Source organism: Pempheris klunzingeri, chromosome 2, assembly GCF_042242105.1.
Source record: "Pempheris klunzingeri isolate RE-2024b chromosome 2, fPemKlu1.hap1, whole genome shotgun sequence".
NCBI classification, from domain to species: Eukaryota; Metazoa; Chordata; class Actinopteri; order Acropomatiformes; family Pempheridae; genus Pempheris; species Pempheris klunzingeri.
The window spans coordinates 27,453,476-27,475,955 of NC_092013.1; the positions used below are offsets into that span (position 1 = coordinate 27,453,476).

A 22,480-nucleotide genomic window follows, 5' to 3' on the forward strand; every position below is an offset into this window, starting at 1 on the left:
AGCATCCTACATTAGTTCACCCTGACCTGACCTCTAGATAATCTGGATATGTCAGGGGTGATTTTGGAGATTCACATAAATGAATATCACTTAAAAAAAATTTAGCTGCCACCACACACACACACACACACACACACACACACACGCTCACACACCACTAGACTTGACTACAATTTGTGCATGAGTTATGTTGAAACGTTGACAGAAATATAATAGCTCGATGGTCTCTGGGTGCCTCGCCAAGAGACAGAGCTTCCTGATTGTTAACAGAAAATCACGTGATGATACAGAAATCTCTTAGGGAAGCTAAACATATCCCTTCCATTTCTTAAACATCTTCCTCAATGTTTGACTGCAGAGGACAGCCTTTTACTGTTGGTGCTGGCAGCCTCTGGCAAAATCATATCCAGCAGCGCCACCAAGTGGTTAAATGTCTGTACTACAATACGTTCGTTGTAGTCGAGGCTCCCAGCAACATTACACTCATTTAAACCTTTAAAACTAACAGAGGAAGGAGACATCGTGAAGTAAATCAGTCAAAGTCTCAGGACAGTTTATTGACAATTTATTTTTCTTATTCTACAGTTACAAACAAATGACACTGGGTGGGCTTTGGAGGCTGAGTTTGGTAGTTTTTAGAGTGAACATCCTTAGATTAGGCAGAGGTGTTTGAATAAAACTAAAATCTAACAAAGGGATTTCACGTTTGTCCACTGAAACACTATCCCCTTGACAAGGCTTTGAAACAACATTTAGATGATGTCTTAGATACATTTACAGAACTCCACCCACGCAGGCGTTTTATTTCCTTTTATTTCCTGTTCAACACTCTGCTCAGGTACGATGGGTAGAGCTGACTGAGAATTATTCAATGGAACTTCTGTCAATCAGAAAGAGGCCAAGCTATATTCTTATATGTTATTCCCCTGGACGGCCACGACTCTCTGTATGACTCAGGAATTTGGCTCATACTCGACATTTGACTGAAAAATACAAAATCAAACTGAGTTTCGTATGTAGGATTAAAGGCTGTCTGTCTCCATCCAACCGTAAAACTATTGTGCAATCAACTGTTATGTCTGTTCTGGACTATGGAGGTCATCAACTCTCCAGCAGTTAACCCCTGTGGATCACAGTGTATTACACTTTATCACAAATGACAAATTCAGACCTCATCATTGTCCTCTGTATCAGAAGGTTGGATGGACTTCCTTACAGACAAGAAGAAACAGGCACCTCATGCCGTTCATTCAAAAAGCTCTGCTGTTGAAGCTTCCTGACCACCTCACATCTCTTCTCTCATTCAAATCCACTAACCTCAGCGAACGATCCAGTGTCCACCGAACTTCAGAGGTCCCTCACTAGCACTGGCAGAACTGGGTTCAGGTATTATGCACCTTTTCAATGGACTGAGCTACAATCTGCCCTCAAACTGGAGTCACTCATCACTATTAGAGAATTAAAACCTTAGTACCTGATGTCTTTGCTGATTCTTGTAACTGCTTCATGTAACCACTCTTTATTTCCTGTTATTGTTTAGTTGTGTCTCGTGTAAAGTTCTGTTTTGTTCTGTGTGTTTTTGTGAATGTTGCTTGTTCTCAGGTCTGTCTTGTAAAAGAGATCTTAATCTCATGTAATCATCAAGTTTAAAGTATCAGCGCAAAGTAATTCAAGCTGTCAAGGGACTAGAATAGAAAGTACAAATGTACGGGAGAAGCAAAACAATTGGGATAACACGGAAATACTCGAGTAATGTACAAGTACCACATGATGCCACATATTTGAGGAAGTGTACTGTAAATGTTCATTACTTTACACCACTGGGTATCAATTATTCCACAGTTGGTGTGCATGTAAGCTTCTAAAAAAACTTCAACCTCTCTCTTAACCTAAAGCGACCACAGATCCAAATGTGATTGTCCTAGAGTATTCAAGCACAAGTGTTTGCATTTGTATTTATCTTGTAACTTTGTATTTATCTTGTGTTATCGTTTATGGTCAGATCTGTAGAATGTTAAAATGAAATTTAATGATGATTAAAATGAGACAGGGTATCATTTTACTCAGTCAGGGAAAGATTGCTAGTGTAGAAAATAAAGTGCACATGAAATCAAGGAAGTTTCTCACCAGTGAACTTATTCAACCACTAAGTGGAGACAAATAGTCGTGATTGTTTCTGCCTGTTCTTCTCTAGATAGTCTTTCTCTAGGTGACTGTAGCTCCAATCCAAGGAATTTCCCAATGAAATGTTGTTGGGTGAAATGAAATGTCATATGAAATAATTGATAATTGTTTTAAACTAAAATGATCTAGCTAAATATTACGCATTGAACCTTTAAGAGACAATGATCATTTTCACATGTGAAATGTGACTCATTGCAGTGTGGGATTGTTAACAGCCGCTGCTTTCTGCTGCTTCTACTTTTTTGAGGAGCACTATAGCTATAGATGTTGTTGGTAAATATAGTGTGCTACATAGGAAAAAGGAAGTGACCTCAGACACAGCCACTGTGACATAGTATCACCCTCCTACACAACCGTTATAACATGTCACCCACTGTAAAACACAATCACAGTTGTACTTACAGGTTTTTCCATACAGTAGACACATAGCAATTTTAGCATTTAGCATTTAATTGTAGTCATGTTTCTGCTGACTTGTCAAATAGATGTCCAGTATTCACTCTCTTTTTAGCTCCGTTTTAGTCTCCAAAACTACTTAAGTATCTGTCTCTCAAACAGCTGTTAAATGCTTTACTATGTTCACCAGCTAATTGCTAACTTCCACTCAGCCTTTGGGTGATGAGCTGGTAGCATACATAGGGTTTATCTGACTTTTTGTGTCCTGCCAAAAATAGCTGTCTGCTAAACAAAAGATGATATGATAGGACTGAACCAAAGCAGTGAAGCTGCAGGCTGCAAAATCAAAACGTTGAGTATTCAGCTGAAAGCCGATTTATAGGCTCTTGAGGGAAAGTGGAAACGGATGATTCTCACTAGGTTTGTCATTATGAGCAACTTTTACATTAAACATAGTCATTCCATCCAGTCATTTCATCCAATATCAAAATACAGATTAGCAAAATAAATAAACCCACTATGCTACCTGCCCAGCACCAAACAATGAACAAATCTAGTGACTAGCTGGTGAAGAAAGTGGAGCATTTAGCAACTAAACATCCAGACATTTTTCTCAGAAACTAGACCAGACCATAGCTAAAAGGAGCGTTAATACTGGACTTATTGTAGCTTTTATTTAAGCTCAAGGCAATTGGCTGAATGGAAATACTGACAGAAAAGGACAGTGTTAAATAGTGTTAAAGTCAGATACAGTGAAAGAAATTAAAGTGGGATGGTGTGACACTGGATCAACAGAGGAAAGTTAACACACGTTTGCAAATACCTTTGCCTACATTAGTACTCAGCTTAGGTCTATTTCATCAGCCAGGCCAACTGAACACATTTGAGCAGCATATTGCAGGTAAAGACCATGCAGAGCAAAGGGTGGCAGTGGAAAAGGTTTGCTGCAGGAATGTGGAGATGTAGAGGCCAAGGAGTCTTCATTCTATTTACTTTGCAGTCCACCGCCTATGACATCAGAACCTAGACTATATAAATGATTGGAGGAAGGCAGCTTTAATAACTACACTCTTCTCCAGAAGAGGACAAGAACAAGAAGGGAGGGAGACTTGACAAAAGAAGGAACACTGAGGGCAGAGTTGATGAAAATGGACAGAAGAGACCCCCAGCTGGTTTGCTCTTTGCTGTTGTGTATCGTCACTCAGGTGAGACCAGCCAAGTGAGACGCATATTTATATACTCTCAGCAAAATGACAGCTCACATCCTCAGCCACAGAAGTAGTTCCTCTCTCAGTTGCATCATTCACTGCAGAGTGACGCACTTAGCTGTGCTGTGTGTGAAATGTGAATGCCTGCATAACGATTGTTGGGTTGAGGATGTCCCTGTTATATCTCCTAACAGCGTAGACTATGATGACTGGAGGCAGTGATACAAAGTGAAAAACTGCCATTAATCACCTTACCATGAGGGGAGAGCACCTGGAGTGACACCTTAAGAGGGTTATCAACGGGGTTATTAGTGTGTTTTCCCCAAAACAAATAGACTCATATTAATACATGGATCTCTATACTGATAATACAAATGATTTAGTTTTAATTTTAATTGTATTTAATTATTTATGTGTTGGTAAGAGCTTGCTGAGTATAAAGAGTTGGTAAAAAAAAAAAAAAAAGTAATAATAATCTGAAAGATTGATCTTTTTTCAAGCCTGTGTGTTTCCTGTACTCTTACTTGTCTAAATCGATACAAAACAGCCCTGTTTTATATTTTTGGGTATGCACAAATATGCACCAAAGTTGGCTTTAGATGACAATATGGAATGGGAAACCGTGTGAGTTTGGCCAAATGTTTGGCATGACATTGAAATAAATGAATATCTGATTTAAGTCAACTAATAGTTTTCTGATTAAAATGTTCTTTTTTTTCTTTTACTGCTCTTCCTCTACCTTTGAATCCAGAGTTTAAATGTAATGCTCATCTAAGACCAAAGAATATCTGTGGACATAATTGTGATGCTGGAATATTTATTTGTAAAGTGATGTGATGAGTGATGAGAAATCCTTTCACTATGTTGGCTGGCAAATCAAAAGTCTTTCTCTTTAAAAAAGTTAAAGAAGCAAAGCTAATCAGCTAGGAGAGGATAGCTGCAGTCAACACACAGACTTTTGTAGGCTTGTCTGTGATTTCACATCATTTCAATCTGTATTCTGGTTGTAAATGGAAATTTGACACAGGAAATCTCTGATATGCTAATATGATGATACATGATACCCACACATGGGTTTTCATGAAAACATCTAATACTAGAAGGAGAGTTGAATGTTGAAAGTGAAGTGGTACATATGACTTTTGTTTCATTGGAATCATATGATCTTTTACAAAAGAACAAGCACATGTATCAACCTGTGTATAGAGCTGCACAGGAATACAGATGACTCCCACTGAGTTCTACACGTGAGCACGTGTCTGAACTATGTGGTTACTTGGCCTAGAATAGAGGTGCACTTCCTGTCTGTTCCATTTGTCTGTAGTGACAGTAAAATCTGCACACAGTATATAAACAGCGGTCAGCCAGGTTCAGGAGTGTCAATACAAAAGCATCTTACTCAAGTATCAGAAGTACAGCTACATGCATGTTTGCTGGAGTTACTTCAGTATACAGTAGAAACACCGACCTCTCCCATCATAGTAAAAAGGAGTCCTCTAACAAAGGATTAGAGAACCAGGTAGACAGATGCTTCAGGTGTTTTTGTTTCAGGGTCACATCCTGAGGTTTTGAGATTCACACGTATGAGATTTCTGCTTCTGTCCCAGCAGAGGAGGTAGGTGGAAATGTGCGTGTTCTGTTTTCAGAAACAACATCTTTACTCTGCTCACAGTGAAGTGTGTGGATAACCTTTACACGATGTGTCTTAACCGAAAGAGCCAAATCCACGACAATCACGACAGCAGCTACCTCTTTGTCACTTTCACTTTAGGTGTGGTGCCAGATGTGTGCATGGCCATGTGAGTGCCCTCCCAGCGTGCTGCGCTGTCCCGTTGGTGTTACCCTGATGTTAGACAGCTGTGGGTGCTGCCAGATGTGTGCCAGGCAGGAGGGCGAATCCTGCACCGACCGGTTGCCCTGTGACACCCAGCGAGGGCTGAAGTGTGACTACAGCTCCAGCTTCCCTGGAGGGCCGGGACTGTGTGTCGGTGCGAACAGATCATACTCGTGCTAAAACAGATTAGTTTGGATAAGATCTGCAAATATCTGTACTGCTACTTTTACTGCTACTAATACTGACAAATCTTCTACAGCTATCATTTCAACTGCTATGCCACTAAAATTCTAATGGCTGCTATAGTGGCAGACAATGAGTGAAACTAAAATTTTGGTCCTAACTTTGGTCCTTTAACTTTTTTATTGTCCATTTGACAAATAAACTGAGTGTTTTGGGGTTTAGGACTATTGGTTCAACACAAATTTGTGTTGTAGTAATGGGCACTTTTCATTTTTTAAATGTAAATGCTTCAGTGTTTATTTGGACATCTTAGCAAAACACATTCCATCCAAAATACCTCCAAAAACTTTTTTTATGCCTGTGACTTATGATAATGCATAGAAGGCACAACCTGAGGCCACCACAGCTGCCAATACCAGTACTACTACTAAAACAACTACTGTAATACTCTACTGATACTTCTACTGCTGCAACTACTACACTGACAGTAGTGATGTTGCGTCCTACCACTAATACAATGGTGTGTGATTTCCACAGGTTATATGTCTGCACATGTTGAACCTGCTCCACGCTTGGCACAGCAGTGATGCATCAAGCACTTTCACCCACATAATACTCCCTTGTCTCCTCCTCTTCCTTCCCTTGCTGTTATCAGGTCGGAATGAGCTGGGCTGTGAGATGAATGGCAGGAGAATGGAGGAGGGACAGGTATTTCAACCTTCCTGTGCCCAGCTCTGCCACTGCCTGGGGGGAGGGGTGACCTGCGTGCCCCTGTGCAAAGATGATCTGCAGAGACCTACTGATAAGTGCCCCAACCCTCAACTGGTGCAGCGACCAGGACATTGCTGCAAAGAGTGGGTGTGTAAGGACGTGGATAACAGCATTTCCTCAAATCCATCATCAGGTAATGGGGCAGATGAAATAGATGATGTACAAGACCAAACAAAAATGGCTGGGAACACATTCCAACACATTAGTCTGTTGTTAGATGGTCAAAAGAACATTTGCAACAAGTCATGCTATTAAAACAACATATCTTATCTATCTATCATATCTATCAAGAGCAAAAGTGTTAAATATAGCCACAACGAAGACAGCAGAGGTGTTATCATATGATCTCTGCCAGAAGTCAGACCACTGAGGCAGTTAGATGCTTTTCAGCTATTTCCTGTGAGACATGACAAGCTGCTGGTACAGTTTTCCTCAGTTACTTTTCTCAGATCAGAATTGAAATGCTAAAAACTCCTTGTTCACTCCACCCGCCGTCTTGTCACTTCTGCACAACTTACTGTTACTACGCCTGCCAAGCTTTCTGCACCTGGAACCAATTTCACTTTTCTAACAACATCTGTGCGAGATCTTCCAAAGGAAATCACACATTTCTGGAATAATAGTTCTGAAATATAAGAGAGAAGTAAAAAGAACGGATTACCGTATTTACCGGACTATAGAGCGCTTCGGAATATAAGCCGCACCCACTAAATTTTAAAAGAAAAATTTTTTTTTACATATATTAGCCGCAGCAGACTATAAGATATATACGTTGTGAAATGAGATATTTACACAGAAAGATTTTGTAAATGTTTATTTACATACCTTAATTGTTTCCAAGCAGTGCCTGTAACACGGCAGTAAAACGGCTGATCAAACAAAACAGAAAAGTCATTAATATTTTTATTCATTCTCCTCCTGTGCACTGAAACCACTGAAGTCGGCTTCTTCAGTGTCGGAGTTGAAGAGCCACACACCTTGTGTGAAAAATATTTTGCGTTCGTGCTGCATTTTACGTTGAGTGCGCCAAAAACTAGCGTCTTCTTCTTTGCATTGACCTCTTGCGTCTGTCTCGTTTTTGCACTTCCTGCGCCCCCTGATGGCCGTTAGCGAAGGAAAATCTATAGATTAGCCGCATCGTTGTATGAGCCGCAGGGTTCAAAGCGTGGGGAAAAAAGTAGCGGCTTATAGTCCGGTAAATACGGTATGTATGAATTTGAGAGCTATTTTCAGTGTTAACTTTAAGTTAGTAGTGTATTAGCTCATTTTAATTTGCATCTTACATTTGAGCAATCAAATGTATTTCAGTTCATTTCCGATGAAAGCAGTTGTAAGTGAGGATGTACACAGTGCTACATCCACCATCTCTGCTCGCATTTTTCACTTTCGGAAAGGAAAAAAATACACCCACCCTGCCAGAAATGTCATAGATGTTTGCTGTTGGACTTGTAGGTGCCATCTGCATGTTGTTTTGGCAGTTTGCCTTGTTCTGAAAGCTTTTTGAGCTAAGGCACATATACAATATATACCAGTCAATCAATCAATCTTTATTCATATAGCGCCAATTCATAACAGCGTTATCTAGACAAAGGTGGAAGGGTGCAGCTAATGTTGTTGAGCTGTGCCCTCAATCATTTGAATGTTCTGTAGACAGAACAGGTATGCAATCCAATATTGTGCACTGTACTGTAATACGGTATACTTAGTGTAATGTTTCATATTACAGTATTCTACTTGCATTTTACAGTATTCTAGAAGTATACTTTATACAGACACTGTACATATGCTGTAACACACACATATATATGTATATAATGTATATACGTTCATCCTCTCCCACATACAGCAATGTGTAACTTTGTACTGGTGAAATTGTTATATCTTATGCAGAAAAAGTGCAGCCTTGTGCATTTTCAATGACTTAATGACTTAATGTCTTAAAAACCCTCGCCATAGTTTACATTGAAAAATACTTGTATTGACAACATGGCTAAGCATCTTGTTTTTAAACGCTGACACGGGGGCTTGACACTGACATGTTCATTGACTTATTTATTTATTTATTTATTAAGCAAGTCACAGGCTTTTGTGGGTAATTCACTGTGTGGTGCTTTTCGCACAGATTCTTTCAAGCAATACAGTTGTTTTGCAAATGTAATGATTTGAGAAATGTACCAAAGCAATGGAGAAAAACTGGATTCAAGACAGCAGGTATTAGGATGCATAAGACCCACACTTGGCTTGTGGAATGGTTCAGGTCACTTTTGGATTGTGAGGATTAAACAGACTTCAATACAAACCGGTGTCAGGAAGATCAAACATATGCATGAAACATCTGTGAGCGCTATTCTTAGAAAACTGACCTCACCCAAACATTATTTTAACCTGCAGATGTGCTGTGGATTCGCTCTTGTCAAATCTGTCCACCTCAAACAACTTTCTGCTTGATGCATACAGCAAATATTTTCCTCCTCTGTGTTTCTTTCCAGCAGAGCAGGCACGTCAGGACTACGGGGGTGGGCTGTCCGGCCCGTCATTTGACTCGATCTCCAACTGTATCCAATGGACCTCAGAATGGGGCCCCTGCTCCCACAGCTGTGGCCCAGGTGTGTCCACCCGCACCACAAACAGGAACTGGGCTTGTCGCCTGCAGACTGAGACCAGACTGTGCCAGGTCAGGCCATGCCACAGTCTGCTGCCGGGACTCCGGAGGCTGCAGTCGGTCAGTGCACAATTGAAACACATTAATCAGATTGAACAAGCATGTAATGTTTACTGTTAATGCGTTCCAAAGAAAAGTTACAACATGCACACTATTTACAAATGCTTTAGGTGAGGTAATGCATTTCTGAGCCACTGTGCACCATTTTGGCATCCACATAGTTTTATCTTGAACTGCATGGAACTAGAAAATATTATATAAATAGGTGCAATTGCATTGAGACATTGAAATTTTACAATTTCAATAAGATAACCATATAAAAAAGTACTATAATACAGTATATCTAAAAGAGCCACTGTGGAACAGTACATAAAAGAACTAGGGATGTAATTCCATAATTGTTCTATTATCTAAAACTCACTATTTAAAGTCTTTTTTCCTATTTCTTTCTTATTTTGTAGTGGTATATTCCCCAGATACACTTTTGATAAGACTTGCAATTACAGAGTTGATGTTTATTGGATGTTGCAAATTTTGTGCCATCGTTCAAGGTAAGCAGGGGCCTACTCTAGATGTTAAAAGATGTACCAACCACAAATGACCATGTCTCACTGGACAGTACAGTTTTGCTTATTGCTGTTTATTTTAGGTTTCGGGGGTGTGCGAGAGCAGCTACAGTTCACTGTTGCCCGTACACCTTGAACACCAGGGGTGCTGGAGCACCAGAGCCTTCCGTCCCAGGTTCTGTGCCTTGGCCTGTCCGGACGGACGCTGCTGCAGCCCCTCCCACACCAGGACAGTGCGGATGGTTTTCCGCTGCCCCAAAGGCAGGCTCATTCAGCAGCAGGTGATGATGATCGAGTCCTGCTCCTGCAGCATCTCCACCTGCCAGTCCCCGGCCACGGCTGCCCGGAGCGTCCTGCCCTGGCTGTGAGGGACCTGTGCATCCAGCTACAGGAAAGATGGGCAGGTCCTGTCTGTGAGGAAACCAAAGATTCAAAAAGAAGTTGAGCCAGTGTTTCAAAATTATGGAAATGTTACATTCAGGATGTGAAACTTGACATCTAACAGTAGCCATTGAGAACAGTGTATCAAGATGTGCAAATACTCCATCCATGGTCATTTGAAAGGAAGTGCTACGATTTATGCAGTGATCTGTATCCAGATTTTAAAACAATGAGAAGGTAACCTCATCAACATTTTACCCCATATTATTTCATTTTAAAGCAGCCCTTTCTGTCCTTAGCTACCAGTGGACTTTGTTAGCCTTATGCCTTGGTGCCCATATTGGCTCATTTGTCAATTAAGCACATACACTCACCCGCCGATGCAGTGCAGTTTGAGTTATGTGGGGACCAACATCTAGTGGAACTGCAGCGTCAACCATTTCCATTTTCTCCTATGTTGGTGAAGTTATCACCTGTGCTGCTACTGTGCCCTCCCCAGTCAACAGTAACAGTCTGAACAGGCGGTGGGTAGACCTACAGCGCCACATTTCATATCCCAAAGCAAATTTGAGGTAGCCAAAGGTTGGGCTGAATGTATAGATAACTGCACACTCATCAGAGTAGAGAGATGGTAATAGAGTTATATGAAAGTGGAACCACCTAATGTGTTCCACTTTCTTAATTTTTCATGGGTGTCCATTTATGCAGGCTATTGAATAAGTATGTTATGGCATTTGGTTATCAGCATTAGACTTAAATGTTGATACAATCTACCTAGTTGTATAAAGGTATTACATAATCAGTGTTTGAGAAGAGGGAAGGTGTGTCTGTGAGTGTTTGAACATGCAAGGCCATATCTGAAGGCAGTCACTAACAATTTGTTGGTCATAAATCCATGTGATATTTGGATTTAGATTTTTTTTTTTCAAACGTAACTTGTACAGCGCGTACAGGTGGCGATGATGTAAATGATTTCACAGCAATAAATAACTTCATTTGCTTTTCGTATGTTTTTGTTTTCTATTACCGAGCGTGTCTGCATGGCTCTTCGTGCGCATCACACCAAGGTCCAGGCTCAGAAGGGGGCGGGAATTCCCTTGGTTTCATATTCACTTCGGTATTTTTTAGCACGGTGCACAAGTAGTTCAGAGATGTTTGGTCTGAGCGAGCCAGCGCCTGGCAACAGCTTTTAGATCAAACAAGAACAAGACTTTTAAAACGAGCTAAAACCAAAGAGATGTCTGAAAACACCACGCTAGGAGCCTGCGGGAGCATTAACCTGAATTTTACGCACACATTTCTGCCGCCTGTGTTTATCACTGTGTTCCTTGTCGGGACACTGTCCAACATCTGGGGTCTGAGGAGCGTGTGCACCAGCTGGAACAACATCGGAAGCATCAACATCTTCATGCTCAACCTGGGGGTGGCGGACCTGCTGTACCTCTTCACCCTGCCGTTCCTCGTGGACTATTACGCGCGCAACAGCCACTGGCGGTTCGGCCAGACTTTCTGCAAGGTGACCCGCTTCTGCTTCAACCTCAACCTTTACGGCAGCATCGGCTTCCTCACCTGCATCAGCATCTATAGGTACCTGGGCATCGTGCACCCCATGAGAGTGATGGGAAAGATCACCAGCCGCCACTCGCTGGCCATAAGCGCTCTGGTCTGGCTTTTCGTCTTTACTCAGATCTTCCCTGATATGTTCTTTGACAAGAATGGTTTAGAATCACCAAACTCGTGTTTCGACACCACCTCGAACGACCTGATCAGACTCTACCTGCCTTACAGCATCGCCTGGACCGTCGTAGGGTTTGCCATACCTTTGGTTATCATTTTGGTCTGTTATGGACACGTTGTCGTGGTTCTTGCCAGAAAAGCCAACATCAACCCCTTGCTAAAGCAGCGGTGCTTGAAACTGGTCGTGATTCTGGTGATTCTGTTCTCGGTCTGTTTTATCCCCTACCACGTGTTTCGAAATGTTAATTTGAAAATCAGGATTTTGAAACAGGATGGTATTTGCCACCCCAGCTTCCGCGACATCTACATCGCGCATCAGGTTGGCAGATGTCTGGCTTGTCTAAACAGTGCGATCAACCCGCTAATTTATATAGTTGGAAATGACGATTTCCTAATGAAACTTCATCACTTGAGTAAACGGGCCCGGCAATCTGTCGTCGTCCTGACAGGCGCAGTTCTTTATAGGAAACCGGTGGAAGCGGAGGCTGATTCAGAGACTCCAACCTGATCAGAGGATCAGACGTGCGATGCGCTTCCGTGCGGACTAATCCCTGCATATCTTGCACCGCCAGAACTTCCACATGTCTGGGAACAAAGCTCAGTGAGGACTGATGACTTGCCAGATATTACGCCCATCTGACTCTGCCAGAGTCATAAGTCGTCGTGTCACCGAGGTGTCAGCGCAGAGATGAAATCAAATGTCCTGCTTGAGAATTTTCTTTGAATCTGCAGAACATTACTCCACAACACAAATGTTATTATTCCCAGCTGATGCTCATCTCACTTACTGCACTGATGTATTGTATCAAGTATTGTGCTGTCAGTATTGTTGCACTTTCTATGTCACCGTGTTTGTGTGCTTTAAAGCTGTGATTGTCAAAAATGTGTTTTGAGTTTAAGCATTGCCAGGAACTTTTTATAAGTGGTCACATAAAGCACTGTTTACTATTTTGCACTGTTATAGGTGAAGCGTTTGTAGTACATGCCAGTGTTTTTTTTATTGTCCACCGTTTATGTAACAGACTCAGTGGACAGGGGTTTGATCAGAGGCATTTATTCCGTTATTTAAGGCAACAGACAGTAAGAGCTGTGTATCCTCTGGGGTTGTCAGTCTGAAGAAGTGGTGGATGAAATATTCAAAACCCCAGTCAAGTTTAAATCCAGACTGTAAGCATTCTTTCTTACAAGGAAAAGTCTAGTATGTACTTAAATCAGCAAAATGTAATCATGTATCACTAACTGAACTACTCATTATGCAGACTGTTTCCTGTCAGAATGATATACCACCATACGTGTTATTATTAGTTTATCATTACCATGTAAATATAAATAATAGGCCCACCAAGCGAAAACCAGTGCAGTCAAAACCCAACAATAAAGAATACCATGATGAAAGATGAATGATTCAACTGCGTGATCATTTTGAAGGCTGCAGTTTTGTAGTGCAGTCCAACTGTGTTACGTTATACCAGGAGATGTTTTTATTGTTCTGTCCACACCGTTTCTATCGACAGTGTAGGCTAAACAACAGGACTCTCACCAACTGCTGTATTTGACTGCATTTAGTCATTAATAGATGATGAAAATAATTGTTCTTTGCAGCACTGAATACACATCTACAGTATTACAAGTGTAAAGTAATGCATCATCTGATAAGTGTAAAATGTAACTGCATGACAACTGATTTGCAGACTGCAAACTATGACCAAGTGTGTGGTCCCACATGAGTAGTTCTGACTAAAGATGCAGAAGCAGGTCCGGATAGAAGAAATTTAAATTCTTTGGTTGCTCAGCTATGCGGGAGATATTTATCAGGCCACTGTTAACTTCACAGACCACTGAGAGAATTTCAGATCCGTCTGTCTTTGTGAACTCTCTTTGTACTTCTGTGATACTATCAGTAACATATGTGATTAAGTTCGTGTTCTTCGTTTAGTAGCAGCATTCTGTCCTTTTTTAAATCTATTGGTATCACAGACGTACTCACCTACATCGACGTAGGTATAATACAGAGGAAAAAAGGATAACTTATCAGAACAAAGGAGTAACATTTTAGAAGAAAAGAAATAAATGATACTTTGAGTGTTACATAATTAGTTCCCACTGTGTAATTCATTGTGAAAAGGGGAGAGCAGTCACTGATCTGTTGTCATTTCAGGAGTGTAACTCATATATTTTATATATGCTTCAATGATGTTTCTGGGGATTTTCACAAATTCTCTTGAAAGGTGGGGAAATTTTGAGTTGAGCTACAAGCCATAGCCTATGCAAAGTTTCAGGAAAGGGCGTGCTAACCATAAACTCTCAGGCATAGTTCAGGAGTTCACCTCCTACTTTCACTTTAGTGATCATGATTATGAAAGCGAAGGTCAGAAATTGAGGCCAGGTGTGATTGAAGGGTTTATATGGAAAATACAGTATATGATGTCATGTATTGTGTAGGATTCTTTGGAAATGCATCCTCCATTTAACGATACAGCACAATGGAGCGGGAAGTACAGGCTAAGAGCTTGTGGCTGGGAGAAGTGTGTGCCCTGGGAGGATTTCACGAAATGACTTATTAGGTCCTTGACCTGATCTGCTCTCACAACTGATATATGAGTTCCACTCTTCATAGGAATAATGACCCGATGTCCGGCTTGGAAATCTAACAAGGATAGTGACATAAACAGGAACATAAAACACAATAAGGAGGTCCAACATTCCCCTGGTGCACTGAAGTGCACACAAAAGCCACAAGCGGTTTCTATTTGGACTTCAGACAGACAACCAGAGAGATATTAATTAAGGTACTACTAATTGATTCTGCTCTTTTTCCCATCAAAGTAAACTATTGTGTAAACCGTTTGCAGGGTGTGATGCAATTATGCTGCTATATGGCAAAAATACAGGAAACTCTCAGCAGCAAACAGCGTCATTCTTCATTTGTAGTTGCAAAATCATTTTCCTGTCGCAAAGGTCTCACACATTCATTGAAATGGTTCTCACTCTCTTAGTCTGAATCAGACAAACTGAATTTTACAGGATTGTCTCATAGCCAAAGGCTGACATAAGACAGTTCATTCCATCTGAGTTCTTTGTGTCTTTGTGGTCTGAGCAGGAGCCCAACACAGCCTTTTGCTGCTTCGACAGATAAATATTAACATCGTACTGATTTTCCCTCCCACCCATTCCCTAACGCTATAAACACAGTCTGGTAAGAAAAACACAAAGCAGCTTGATGAATGTGCACAAGCACTTAGAGGAAACACCAGGACCAGCCAGACACTGTATAGTAATACCGGTTGGTCAATGAAAATGGAACGCAGTTTTGGAAAATCAAAAACACTGCATTTTTTAAAAACATTTTTAAAATAATAATAAGACAGTGACAGGAGAAAAGTAAGGAACATAATGGACAGAGATACAGACAGAAACATACATTGCTTTTTAAACGGCATTCACTGCACAATTCTGCTGCCCTTTTCTGTTTAGCCTTTTTGGAAGCTCAAATTCTCTTGCAAGTTTTGTTTCAATTGATAGGTTCAGCCTGAAACTGAGTTCATCCATCCATACATTATCTATTCCTCTTATCCTTAGCTGGTTACCGGGGGTGGTGTGGGGGGCTGCAGCCAGTCCTAACTATAGCCATTCAAGTTAACCAATTTTGTTTCCTTTTCCAAGGATACTGGCCAACAACACACAGGCAACACAAAGAATAGGAAAAATTATGTTTGCTTTGGAAAGCTTTGTTCATAGTATTTACATCATATTTCTCTCTTTGTTGCATTCAACACTTCACAAGCTGTTTTTATTATTTTGTCATTTCTGTACAATATGACCAGAAAAGAACATTTTTTAACATTAAGAATTTACTTGTTGTTTACTAACGTCTGAATCAATCAACTGGGTATATACAATGTCTTCTTCTTAAGAATATCATCATCATTTTAAGTTCATTTTAGGTCACTATGAATCAACAGTTCTGTTTCAGTTTATAGCTGCTGCTGATTTCTACCAGAGATCTGGTGAATGTCAAAGATTACAGTTTATTCCGGGTGTCTTGTCTAGAAAAAAGAAGCTCTGCTGACTTATCTATATTTAATTCCAATACCCTTGCCTCACACCCCTGCCAAGCTATAAGGTGTCTTTGTGTGCCTGCCCTCACACAGCCAATTACAGCCAACAAGTCCCATATACCCATATATCCCATATACAGACACTATATAGGCACTGGTGTGGTCTATTTGACTAAAGAATTTCTAATCCACAAGATAATCAGAATCAGAATCAGAATCAGTAATGATATTAGTCCTGTTGGTATATTAATTCCTTTCCCATAGGCCCTATTGCAAAGTGGCAAGTGAAGTAAAAATTTAATTTAGAATCAAAATTTTATATTGTCACATTTTACATATATATCAATAAATCATCTATAAATCATCTAGAATGAAATAATTTACTGAGCTAATCTGCATCATCAGGACTGTGTGGGGCATGGTCTAATCCAATTAACAGTGTCTCCGCCTGGCAACATAGGCAAATAGCCCAGCAACTGCCATCACATCCTGATTCCTACATCGTTAAACCATCAAATCTCCATCGCAGCCCCACCCACTAAAAGAACAGAGAAAATCACAGAAATACTTTAAAACCCTAAATTTCTCCTGTCAAATCCTTTTGATTTTATCACATTGTTCATTGCAACATCTATTTGCAGGTTATCATCTGCAAATAGACGTTCAAAAGTATATGTTCTCTGAGCATTTTAAGGATTTCTCATCCATGTTGGTTTAAAAATTTAGTTACAAAGTTCATTCTTGACAATGGAAACAGTAGAATGGAGCAATTGTTATTGCTCGACAATATGTTAACCTGGTTTTGAACTGAAATGAATGTAAAGGCCTGAACCGGCAACAGACTGTACTTCACACAGCCAAAGTCAGCACTGAACATTGTTTCCATATAATATGGTGATGAGTTCTCTTAATGTTGTAGTGCTGAAGTGCAAGTGAATTGTGATGATCTCTAGAATCTCCAAATAGCCTTTCAGGCCCTCAAGCAGACTAATAGCTACATTGGGTAAGTTAAGACTTTTAAAAACTGAGATGCATGACTAAGCTACAGCTTCCATCTGTTAACCTCTGTTTACTCCAGCAGAGGATGTAGAGATCCAAGGAGAATTCAACAGTTAAATGTGCATTGTTTTTTTTGCTAAAACAGGATGTGACTACAATATTGACACATCCAAATTAAATATAAGAGCCAAGGTGTGCTTCATATTTCTGCCTTTAATGTCCCACTCTGCTATATGTGTGTTTTTCATTTTTCAACTGCATTGTCCACCAAGTTATTTGGAATGATTTCAGCCTGCACTTAACACAGTTTTCAAGAATCCTAGAAGTTGATTTATTTGCAATAAAGCAGGTCAACTATATTTCTCTTTGCAAGGATACAAAGTATATTATAATTGTCCCCTTTCTCTTCATTTTCAGAAAGAGACATTTTGCTCTTACTTGGAAATGTCCAAGGTCTTCAGGATGATGGTGTCTATCCACAGTCCATAGACCAAGTTGACAGCATCTACTCTCTTGACAGAGAACTGATAATGCATGTCAGGTGTCAGGTTGTTGACTTGTATGTTGTACGACTGGGATGTAGTTACAGTAAGCTGGCCATGTTCAGGAATGGTTGGGTGAAGGCTCCTTCCATGGATCTCAAATTGCTGGGTTGGTTCCTTAGACTGCTCATCTACGACATCCCAAAACAGGTAAGCAGTGTTGGATGACACACATGACTTGAACCTGTCAAATATCACTGGCATCTTGATGGTTAATGATGCACTGAGGTGTGGGAGGGGGAAGTTGCATGTGTTGGGAATGAGCCGGTTCTGCAGGTCCAGCGGGCCGAGATTCCGAGTCAATCTGTTCTGAAAGTCACTCATGTACTGGTGGGTTTTCTGGAGCTTCTGCTGCATGGAAGCTGCCATGTCACTGTCCACCAAACCCTGGTAGTACTCAACAATGAAGGCCTCTAGCTCCTGGCAGCCCCTGATGATCTCTTCGTAGAGCATTCCTAGGAGAGCGAGCAGGAGCCTCACCTGGGTGTTAGCCTGGGTCATTGTACGCTGCAGCTTTTGCTGGTCAATGAGAGACCACACCATGCTGTCAGACAAATGTAAAGTTTGCTGATTTTGGTCCACAGTTGGTAGCAAGTCTTCGCGTTGGATTTCCAAGTAGTACGAGCACCTCTGCATGAACCGCAGCTCTTCCTGCAACACCTTGGGAACACATCACATGAACTCATGAATTTACAGGCACTCAGCTTGTGCTCAGCCGTTCATACTGTACCAAATCCCTCTGACATCACATTTACAAGTCAGGAATTTGAAAGCATCAAAAGACCCATACAGGTCTCTTAAAAACCTTACCAATAACTGTGTTACAGTTACAAAATAATAGTGATAACAGTGCAATTTGTCCCACCCCTAACAATTGCACCAAAGCTAGCAGGAGAATGAAGGAGGTGTCAATTGAGCACAGTCTGTATACAGAGAAGAACCTTTAATTAGGCAACATGAGCTAATACATGTGTGTGAGTGGACAATGGGTGTGTAGGGGCTTCAAGGCTGTGTTCAGACCAACACTGGCACCGTCTGAAAAAAATGCAGGCCCATCATCTATTTGACTGGGACGACTGCATGGACCATGTGTGTTTGTGTGTTTGTGGGGGGGGGGGCACTTTATATGTTCTCATGCAGACCATGTAGTCAGTTGAGTGTAAGTGGCAATGCGCAACTCTCACAGATTGCTTCATATTAAAAACCACAGCTTCTTTGGCCTGTCCACTTCTGTTTGCTGACTAAATGACAAGATCAAATTTACAATATGCTATACAAGCCCAAAAACATGTGATAACAAATGAATGATAATACAAATGTGTACAGGTTGCACCCGGCTCCACATTGTGGTATACTAACCAGGATGGACTTATCACTAAGTCTGGTGTTGAGCAGCCGTAGGATTTGGTTGCAGAGGTCTAGGAGAGTGTCCTTCTGAGTCTTGACCTCCTGGACTCTACACTCATCTGAGTTTGTACGGGCCAGCTTCACTTCGTTCATGATGACTGGAACATACATTAGCAGCTGTAAGGCAAGCTAATGCACAGTATGCAAGCTATAGTCAATATACAGACAACTGAACTGAACTGTATTCTTGGGGGAGTTTGCATGTTCTCTGTTTTCTGCGGGTACTGCGGCTTCCTCCCACAGGACAAAGACATACAGGTGCCTGAGGTGTGAGTGTGAGTCTGTCTCTATGTGTTGGCCCTGTGATTGACTGGCAACCAGTGTCGGCTGGGAAGCAGAATAATTATCAGGCCTCCATATACCAATACTGGCATAAACCCAAGGAACTACTATGGAAAAAGGAAACTTTTACAGACCAATGGTTGTTTGCTCATATTTTTGACTTCTTTACAAATAAGTTAAAAACTAATTGTTGTGGGATGTTAATGGTCCAAAAGAGAGTTTATGTTTCTTAAGTATATGATCAGCAAGCAACCCACATGGATTACTGGCTTTTCAGGTCCCAACCACTGCATAGTATTCAGAAATGTGTGAGACTATTTACAGTAATTTGTCATCAATTCTATAGTGTGAAACTGCAACACACCCACTCACACCAGTCATGTACAGCACCACAAACTGAACTGTCCGACCATTATGTCCTTCCACAACCTCGTACCCAAGGAACTACATCACATTCAAAATCTAAATGTAATCACTATCCACCCATTAATTTCTGTGAAAAAGACTCAACATGACCGGAACTTGCTGACTGCCATATTTCCTTCTGCTCTCTAGGCATTAACTTATTTTTTTATATATATATATATATATATATATATATATATAACTATAACTATAACTATAACTATAACTATATACTATACTACTATGGATGTTCTTATGGGGAACTTTTTAAAACCCAGGGTGGGAACAATTTATTAGACTTTATTGGACATTAAGCTAATGATAGTTGAAGATCTTCGATAACTCAATGCACCTTTGCCATTAAATCACTAACATAGTAGTAAGGCTAAAAGAGTGCAGTGCATAAATTAAAGTGAATGAATAAATACATTTTTAACAACTTTGCTGGTCTGGTTATATATGAGAAAAAGCAACTTATCTCAACTAGTATTAGCTTACTAGAAATCCAACAAGCCAGAGCTCTAATGTTAACCAATGTCAATCAATTTGCTATTGCTGCTATTGCAGGCTACTAATAACATAAAGGGTTGTGTCTGTTAGGTTAATTGGCTATTTATTGATAGCCAACTTAATTAAACCAGTTGCATTTAGTGAGTGACTGGGGATTATTTAGACATTTGTGAGGTAATGTTAGCATTACATGGATTCCTGAAGTGAATAACTCAGGGTTAGCCTGACACAGCTAACTAGCTAATGCCAGAACACATAAAAAAGTGTAAACTACACAATACTCTGGCAGATACTTAGCTAACCTAGCATTTAACTTATGCAACAATAAATAAGCCTACCTATTATCCTTTGTTTTACTTAGGCTTCCTGTTGTATAATGCTAGTTTATTGGCAGCCCTTGTTTATGGTTAAATTTTTCATTGCATGGTTACAGTTCATCCTCCTCGGTTACGGAATGACAGCAGCAGCCAGCATGGCTTCTGTCACAACTAGTTACCCAAGTAACCCAGTAACCAGCCCCCCTATACCAATCACTGTCACTGTTTGATAGATTGATCAAATGTATCAAAAAATAAATCTAATCAATAAATACACTCTCAACACTGAGACTCACAAGACAAAAACTAATGAATATAGGCCAGCTGTTTTTGTGCATTTTAATCACTTCTACAATTTGACACTTAAATACTGAAACTCATATACTAAATAAGCAAACAAACAAACCTGAAAGTCATATTGAGCAAGCACTGGTTGGCCTTCAAACCCCTTGGACATAAATGTCCACTGTTGTGTTAAAGTAAAGGTGTATAGGACCATGTATTAGATTTTGTAGATTAACCCTTTCATGCATAGAGGTCACTACAGCGTACAGCTATTCAAAAGCTGTTTTCTTGTATATGCATGAGTTTTGATGGCATAGTTGCACATCAGCCACTGCAGTGGATGCTGCTGCATCATCTCATACACTGACTGCTACCCAGTGGGAAGCCATTGCAAGTGGGAAAAAAAAGAGTGAAACCAAGATGGTCGACAGACAGACAGAAACACCAAGTTGCTCATTTTTTTTCTGTTCAAGCCTTCTATAAAAAGAAACCTATGCAGATAAGAAAAATATGGGGACATCAAGTAACATCTAAGGAGTCATGCAATTGCTACATTTTTCAAGTATTGATTTTATTTTGGGAGGAAATTATGATTAATCACATGTCTACTAAATTGTACATCATGCATCACCAGCTATATTTCAACTACTGGACATGTAAATACATCTTTATAAAATATAAGTTCAAATCTTGTTTTTCATGCCTAAAGATGAATAAAAACACACACAAAAAAATCTTGACTGAGGTTATCATAATTCATGCATGAAAGGGTAAAGGTGATACAGATACAGATACACTATCTGATGAGCTGAGGCTAGTTTAGCAGAAGCCTCATAGGCTACAGCCTGTTTCTTGACAGTCATCACGCCACTCTGCATGTGAATATTCCTGACTGCAGAAAAAACCGTTCTGGGCTACGATTATTACTACTTTCAGATCTTTATCACAGTCACTTCAAAGTATTCGTCTAGTAGTCCAAAGGGGGAGATTAGATAGAAATGGTGAGATAGACTTTGATGGTAAAGCAGTAGTCGCAAAACAACATGCACAGTACAGCAAAACACCTCGTGGAACTCTTCTCCTCAAAAGAAAGCAGAGCACATCAGCTAATGGATGTGTATAACAGATGCCTCCTAATGGAGGAAATTACAGGCCAATCAGCCAGAGTACAATTAGTTCTGCAAATGACCTGAGCCCAGTGGGGCTCAACAGTGCTCTGGTTTGTGGGTTTCATAACAGGTGAGGTTTAGGTGTTGAAATTGTAAGTCGTGTGTGTGTGTGTGTGTGTGTGTGCTGAGGTCATGTTGTGGATATTGACCAACTTCCACAGACTGGCATGACAAGAAGACATGCACTACTTTTCAAATTACAGCCATAGTTTTCACATGTGACTTATGTGACTTGAGAGACTTGTGGTGAGGCAATGTGGTGAGGCAATGCTTGGTCAACCTGTAGGCTTTGTTCTCTGGCTTTGAAAATGAGCAATGTAGCAGCTGTGGAGCATTTTGTGATAACTGAGATGACGATACAGGCTGGCTGCTTATTCACTGTGGACCTGTGCTTGCCGTTGGCTTTCAAGCAGTAACAGGTGAATTCTGTTTTGCTCCTGTACTCCAACTGATCAATCTACATGGGAGTTTTCTTTACCCTTCAACTTCATGCTGGCTGATGAAAGAATGCAATTTCCCTGCAGTCTGTGCAACTGGTGTAAAGCAAACGTTCCTCTCCTGATTGCCTTATCTGGCACTGCTGT

At 40.5% G+C, this 22,480-nt stretch overlaps 3 protein-coding genes across 3 annotated transcripts; 2 read left to right on the forward strand and 1 right to left on the reverse strand.

Annotated features, from left to right (window-relative positions):
* The first annotated feature begins 3,722 nt into the window (after positions 1-3,722).
* LOC139209537 (CCN family member 5-like) lies at positions 3,723-10,172 on the forward strand. Its single transcript, XM_070839289.1, has 5 exons — positions 3,723-3,785; positions 5,560-5,776; positions 6,461-6,709; positions 9,066-9,298; positions 9,888-10,172. The coding sequence occupies exons 1-5, from the start codon at positions 3,723-3,725 to the stop codon at positions 10,170-10,172; spliced, it is 1,047 nt and encodes a 348-aa protein (XP_070695390.1).
* Positions 10,173-11,393: 1,221 nt separating this feature from the next.
* LOC139216182 (P2Y purinoceptor 1-like) lies at positions 11,394-13,317 on the forward strand. The gene has a single exon (XM_070847248.1). The coding sequence runs from the start codon at positions 11,423-11,425 to the stop codon at positions 12,428-12,430; it is 1,008 nt and encodes a 335-aa protein (XP_070703349.1). The 5' UTR covers positions 11,394-11,422; the 3' UTR covers positions 12,431-13,317.
* Positions 13,318-17,413: 4,096 nt separating this feature from the next.
* On the reverse strand, positions 17,414-19,021 carry LOC139209546 (fibronectin type III domain-containing protein 11-like). Its single transcript, XM_070839301.1, has 2 exons — positions 18,881-19,021; positions 17,414-18,181 (listed from the first exon to the last, which is right to left on the reverse strand). The coding sequence occupies exons 1-2, from the start codon at positions 19,019-19,021 to the stop codon at positions 17,414-17,416; spliced, it is 909 nt and encodes a 302-aa protein (XP_070695402.1).
* Between the last annotated feature and the right edge of the window lie 3,459 nt (positions 19,022-22,480).

Excerpts from the sequence above, each read along its gene's own strand:
- LOC139209537 (XM_070839289.1), top strand. The coding sequence starts at position 3,723 with ATGAAAATGGACAGAAGAGACCCCCAGCTGGTTTGCTCTTTGCTGTTG. Across the intron at positions 6,710-9,065 it reads TTCCTCAAATCCATCATCAG|CAGAGCAGGCACGTCAGGAC; the intron begins GTAATGGGGCAG and ends GTTTCTTTCCAG. Across the intron at positions 9,299-9,887 it reads GACTCCGGAGGCTGCAGTCG|GTTTCGGGGGTGTGCGAGAG; the intron begins GTCAGTGCACAA and ends TGTTTATTTTAG.
- LOC139216182 (XM_070847248.1), top strand. The coding sequence starts at position 11,423 with ATGTCTGAAAACACCACGCTAGGAGCCTGCGGGAGCATTAACCTGAAT.
- LOC139209546 (XM_070839301.1), bottom strand. The coding sequence starts at position 19,021 with ATGAACGAAGTGAAGCTGGCCCGTACAAACTCAGATGAGTGTAGAGTC. Across the intron at positions 18,182-18,880 it reads TTAGTGATAAGTCCATCCTG|GTGTTGCAGGAAGAGCTGCG; the intron begins GTTAGTATACCA and ends TGTGTTCCCAAG.